We start from the raw sequence: 6058 nt of genomic DNA, 5'->3' as shown, positions 1-6058 counted from the left end.
AAAGTAGCTGAAACAATTTCTCGATCCACTATAATCCTCGCCAAGTTCTAATTATTTACAAGTGAATATTTACAAAGAGTTTCTTTTGAAACAATAAGAAAGTACAACAAATTTAATACATGAATCTAATCATCGCCAAGATTTTGTACACCATCTTCTTCATTGTCTCAATCTGCCCCTTCATCCATGCCTCCATCAGCTCCTCTACGTTGACTATCTTCAGCATCCTACAAGAGAAAAGAAAGGTTAGTATTGATAAACAAAATATAATGAAATAAATTATATGCAATGCACCTAATCTAAAGTAATCAAAGTAACATAAGTGAATTACACATAGACTAGCTAACAATAAAGTGAAGGACATCAACAAAATTCAGATTTGTGTTCTAAAGCTGGCAGAAAAAAATTAATTCTGATTTTACCTGGGTCCAAACCAAACCCGACCCCTTGACAACCCTAGATGTAACCAATACCATATTCAACTAACCGAATGTTCGTTAAACAGATATGAATTTGGATTCGAATTGGGATGGTGAAAAGCTTATGCCTCCCACGTTCTCTTTTTTACATGATATCCATCAAATCGGGCTATTTTCTGGATTCTGTAAGAAAAGATCAAAGCCATACATACATCAGGTTACAATCGGATACAGTTTTGGCTTACCAAATACAACTAAACCGAATCGAATTCGGTCGGATATCGGTTAAAATCAGATCCATCAGACATCCCCACGTGCAACGACGCGTGTAGTCAAGGCTATTTTGGTCAATAAACGATCGTGAAGCGTACGAAGGGCATTCCGGTAGTTTTAGGAAAAGGGAGGGGGAGAACCGTGAAAGGAAAAGCCACCGCAGACCGGTGTAGGTAACCTAACTCGGGTAAACTTTATGTGTGGTTACGAATTAAGGAAAATTTCCTTTTTTCTTTTTCTTTTTTTTCGTCTATAAGTGTGGCGGTGGGGAGTGCGGTGAGCGGCGTTCATCTCGATCTCTTCCTGTCTGAGAAATTTCATCGTCTCTGCCTTCCTCTCTCCCTCTCTATCCCCTTCCTACTTAGGTAAGGAAACCTCTATTTTTTTATGCGTGGTTTTTGTTGATGATGACGATGATCTATGTTTCTCTGCGAACGTTTCCATTGAATTTGTGATCTCTGCTTCTTTTTTGTGTGATTTATCGGAACCCTAAACGATTGAACGTTTTTTCCATTTCTGCTCCGGGTATGTAATGGCCAAACCTAAAAATTTCTTTTCTTTTGCATCGATCGGTATCAGAACCGGACTGATCGGTTGTTTCGTCCGTGACCTAGGGTTGTAGATCTGCGCTCGATATAGAATCAAGAAACCTTGGTTTGCTTTTAAGGAGTTAGGAATTCGGGATTTTGATGATGTTTTTTTTAATGATCTAGAAACCCTAGTTTTCACGATTGATTTCAGTCAGGTTTTGATCTTTCTTTCTTTTTCTAACATATAAGTGAAATTCTAGAGAATTTTGTTTTGTTGCTATCTCGAAGCCGTAGTGCGTGAGATTGTATTTTCCTTTTTATGTCGGCGAATGATTTTATTCTCTTTTGACCTGTAGTTGTTAAGCCTCAAGTTTTATTTTTTTTATAAATCTCTTCGAAGTTTATTTTGGGGCGTGATATGTAGAAACTGATATTTTTTTCCTTTTTTCTTCCCCTGATCTTGTGAAAGTCAGCTTGTTCTTTTTTGGATTTGTAGTTGAAACCTTCGTTCGGTATATTTTGGAGTTTTTTTGTTCTTCATCGTTTCTCTTCGATGATGAGTATCTCTTCTTTGATTTTGAGGGCTAAATTTGGAAGTCTTCTCTGTCCCAGTGTTACCGGAAGCTTCTTAAGATGAAGTGCGCTTCTCGGAGGCAATCCTATACTCCTCGCTTTCGAAACTTTATGATAATCTTGATTCCCCACGTTCCTCCTATGCTTCTCATGCCTTCATTCATGTTTCCTACACGCTTCTTTTATGTCCTCTCACGCTTCCTTTTATGTTTTCTATATTTTTCATTTTTGATGCTTCTTCTCACATCCCTTGTGCTTTCTCTAAATAGGTTACCATTAGTTGTTTACAAAAGTTTAATTTTTGCACTAAAAAATCATGAAACTTAAGAAGTCATTTTATTTTAATTTTTGTTCGCTTCCCATTTGATTCCCCTATTCCCTTTTCATTTTACATTTGATTCTAATATTGTTTCCTGTTAGATTCCCATTTTGTTTTCGAATTGATTCCTCGTTTCCATTTATAAATTTTAAAAATGCCTTGCTTCTTGCTGCCGCTTCCCGTGTAGTTTCCCGCTTCAGCTTTCCAGTCTGACAACCTTGTTTTCTTTTCTTTTTGGGCGCGGGTTATATAGACGGTTTCACTCAAGATTTTCGTCCTTGAACTTGATTCACCAAGTTCTTTAGACACTTTCTCGTTTTGTCTGTATTGTTGGATAATTTTGATCTATTGATCATGTGGCTCTCTGATCTCTGTTAATTTGGTTTCTTGATTTATCTTCTCGTTTTATTTAACTAGTGTTGTGGAAATCTGATTTTCGTCTGTGATTTCAGACTTTATCTTTATTATCGTTGTTTTCCTCATTATCTTTGTTTTTATCTTTTTTACATATATGTTTTACGTTTATTTCTCCATCAAATAAGAAACAGTGAATGAGGTATAATTATCTGTTATTGGTGGATCTTGAAAGACTACTCTGTTTCTTCGGCGATTTTCTATTCCCTTTTCTTCCACTGATAGTGGGATGAATGACCTCACTTTTTCCTTTGTGCACGCGTGGATTTGAATCTGAGTCTGGTGGTTTTGTAAGGGTTTCTATGTCATTGTACTAAATTGGTATTGTGTTTTGATCTTCTTGTATGGTGGTGATGTTCCTCTGTCTCCTTTTCCGGTTTATTTTCCATCATTTAGTTCTTCTGTTCAATTTTCTTTCTTTGCATGCGTGCTTGGATCTTGTTTTGCTGTTTGCTTAAATTTTCAAGGTGCTTGAATGGTTTTTACCCCCTTGCTTTTGGCTTCTTGTATGGTGGTGATGTTCTAGTTGATGAAAGGTTGCATTTGAGATTCTGGTCCTAAAGGGTGAGAGGCTCTGTGGCCATGTTTCGTGGTGGACATTTTGCTGTCTATGTTGTCCATGTTCATCATATTGTTTGATGGTGTGTTGGGGCATAGGAACTGGTCATTTTGGATGTCAACGTGGTTTTAAATTTTATGGATGATGTTCTGTTGGCACCGAATGAATTATATCACGAGCTTGTTTGTTTTGGCAACTTTATTTTGTTGTTTTGGAGCTTTGTTCTTTTGTTGCCTTTTAAAACATGTATGGACAGGATTACAGTATTTCTGCCATGTTAAGAACTATTTGCATTTTTTGTGTGTGAAGGATGAAGTAGTCCTTTGGTGTGTTGGGACCTGTGAATGCCACCAAGTTGACACACATCACAAGTTCGAAACCCACATTTGGCATCCCTTGTTGCAAGATTGTGGGGAGGTGTACTCCTCCCTGGTGGTGGTGGGGGGAGGAACCTCAAGTGTTTTTACCAACCCATGCCTACCAATGTGTGCTGATTCGAAGGTTTTCCTTTGGCCTAGCCGATAAATGAATCCTTTGCTTGTTTGTGTATAAAGCTTGAACTGTGTTAAGAATCTTTTACTTGTTTATCTGTGGTGTATTGTGACTCTTGGGATCTTCCTTTTTTCTTGTCTATTATAATAAGTTTATGAGGGCCTCTGGGTGTAATACCCATCGTCTTGCAGCCAAAGTCTGTTTTATGCTTATTTTGGGGATGCTGGTCTTTGGAAAGTTTGGAGCCCCAAAAGGGAATTTTGCTCTTCTGGGTGTGTGCGGATGTGTTTAGTCGGTGATGCTAATTGTTTAGAAATTAAAATATGATGTCCAATCTCTCCTTTAGTTCTATTGCATGTTGGAAACTGGTTATTTGTTGTGTAATTTGCTTGGTAATGTCGTGTTCATCCGCACACCACCCCTCATTCTGTGAAGCTTTGGTTTTTCTGGGTTGCCTCATTCTTCATCCTTTTCCTGGTGTTTTTTCTTCTATACTCATTTTGCATACTAGGTAAGGGGAAAAAAGTTATGGTTCGTTACAGTGATTACTTTTGATGTTCAAGTTTTGGTGTTTATGAAAATTACTAACGTTCGATGTTATTATTTCAGCTTTGAAGCTTGGAATTTAGCATAAAAAAGCTCGGTTTAGTTTCTCTTCGGCCCTCAACAATCAAAGTTCATGTCTGATCTCGACCTCCAGATTCCTACTGCCTTTGGTATGTATATGAGCTCGATTGTTTTCTACCCCTTTGTGTACACTTCTCAGCGTGATTTGTATGATGATGGTCGTGTTGTACTTGGCAGATCCATTCGCCGAAGCAAATGCTGAGGACGCCGGTGCAGGATCGAAAGAGTATGTGCATGTGCGCATACAGCAGCGGAATGGTAGGAAGTGCCTGACCACAGTGCAAGGACTGAAGAAAGAGTTCAGCTACAACAAGATCCTGAAAGACCTCAAGAAAGAATTTTGCTGCAATGGAACTGTAGTCCAGGATCCCGAATTGGGCCAGGTGCGTTAACCCAAAAAAAAACCTAGCCTGTCATATAGCTGTTTGGTTGTACTCTGAGATTTCAATACTGATCTTGTTGATGTGATTTCATCAGGTCATCCAGCTTCAGGGCGATCAACGAAAGAATGTTTCTACTTTCCTGATTCAGGTATATCTCTTTCTCTTTGGTTTGCCGGGTCATTTCATCGACTTTGTGATTGATCTTTCTTTGTGTTGCAGGCTGGTATTGTGAAGAAGGAACACATAAAAATTCATGGTTTTTGAAGGGATACTGATGCTAAATTACATGCATGTGTGGACAAGCTTGTAATGCGAGACTTTATTGTTCTATAAGAACCTTGTAGTTTTTTTTTTTGTTGCTGAAGGTGTCCCGCCCTACATTCTGATGCTGTTAACCTCCCTTTTGTGAGGGCATCCGTGTTGTGATGGGTTGTTTGGTGGAACGCTCTATCTATATTAAGAAATACTCTATAATATGTTTTTATGGTAAGAAATACTCTATAATATGTTTTTATGGTAAGAAATGCTCTACTCTCTATTTTAGATGATGATACGTCTCTGCCTGCTTGTTCTACTCTCTTTTGTTGATGGATGTCTCTGTCTCTCTCTCAATGCATGGCGTGTAAGAACGAGAGGAAAATAGGAAATGATTACCAAACAAAAGTTTTTTGCTTGGAAGTGTTCATTATATGCAGGCTCTAAAAAAAAATATGGTGGTTTTGAATTATGTGATGGGAAGGTGCAGCCACTGGATAATTTATTTGGTCACAAGGCACGGTTTATGTACCCCCATATCAGAGGGGTTTTATTTTATTTAATTTGGGGTTCGTTCGTTCGTTCGATAGGCACGTTGAGAATAGCGAGGTGCGTGTAAGAAACACTTGATTGTATAGATAAACGGTGTGAGATTCTATTGTTCAAATGTCCGAAAGTGGACGGTCTAAAGTGGGAAAACGTCATGTTCGTAATAAATGTAATAGAGCTAAAGGTGGGCCCTTGGTCCGCTAGACGGGGTTCGATTCTCATGAGTCATGGGCGTCTCTTAGGGGTGTCAACGGGTTGGCTTTGGTTCGGACCCAGGTAGTATTAGACAGGATCAAATTTGTGTATGTTATCAGGTGTTGATCTGGGTTTAATCGGATCTATGATAAGAAAATCATACCCTGATCTGATAAGAACTACATGAACTAAACCCGGACCATACTCGGTAAAACCATATTTTTTATTATTTTTACATTGATTTTCAATGTGTGGTTCTTAATCAAAACTTGGGTTTGGGTCTGATATAAAATTTTACAAATTATACTCAGAGTTTGGACCTGGGTCTTAATCGGGTCTTATTAATCACCATATCTGGGTCTTATTGGGTTTGGTTTGGGTCCGGGTAAATCAGGCCCGTTGATACCCTTAGTGTCTATGCCTGGCCGAGTCAGTGCGACCATGTCGGTGTGATTTCTTCGGGTAATGAA

General features: G+C 38.5%; 1 protein-coding gene across 1 annotated transcript; it reads left to right on the top strand.

Moving 5' to 3' along the window:
• The first annotated feature begins 957 nt into the window (after window positions 1-957).
• Window positions 958-5113, top strand: LOC149822883 (protein translation factor SUI1 homolog). Its single transcript, XM_089980141.1, has 5 exons — window positions 958-1057; window positions 4189-4295; window positions 4384-4589; window positions 4684-4737; window positions 4809-5113. The coding sequence occupies exons 2-5, from the start codon at window positions 4259-4261 to the stop codon at window positions 4851-4853; spliced, it is 342 nt and encodes a 113-aa protein (XP_089836267.1). The 5' UTR covers window positions 958-1057; window positions 4189-4258; the 3' UTR covers window positions 4854-5113.
• Window positions 5114-6058: the final 945 nt, after the last annotated feature.

Source organism: Nuphar pumila, chromosome 11 (genome assembly GCF_984573655.1).
Source record: "Nuphar pumila chromosome 11, dmNupPumi1.hap1.1, whole genome shotgun sequence".
Taxonomy (NCBI): domain Eukaryota; kingdom Viridiplantae; phylum Streptophyta; class Magnoliopsida; order Nymphaeales; family Nymphaeaceae; genus Nuphar; species Nuphar pumila.
The sequence above is the reverse complement of the archived record's forward strand: the minus strand, read 5'-3'. Positions and strand labels throughout refer to the sequence as shown.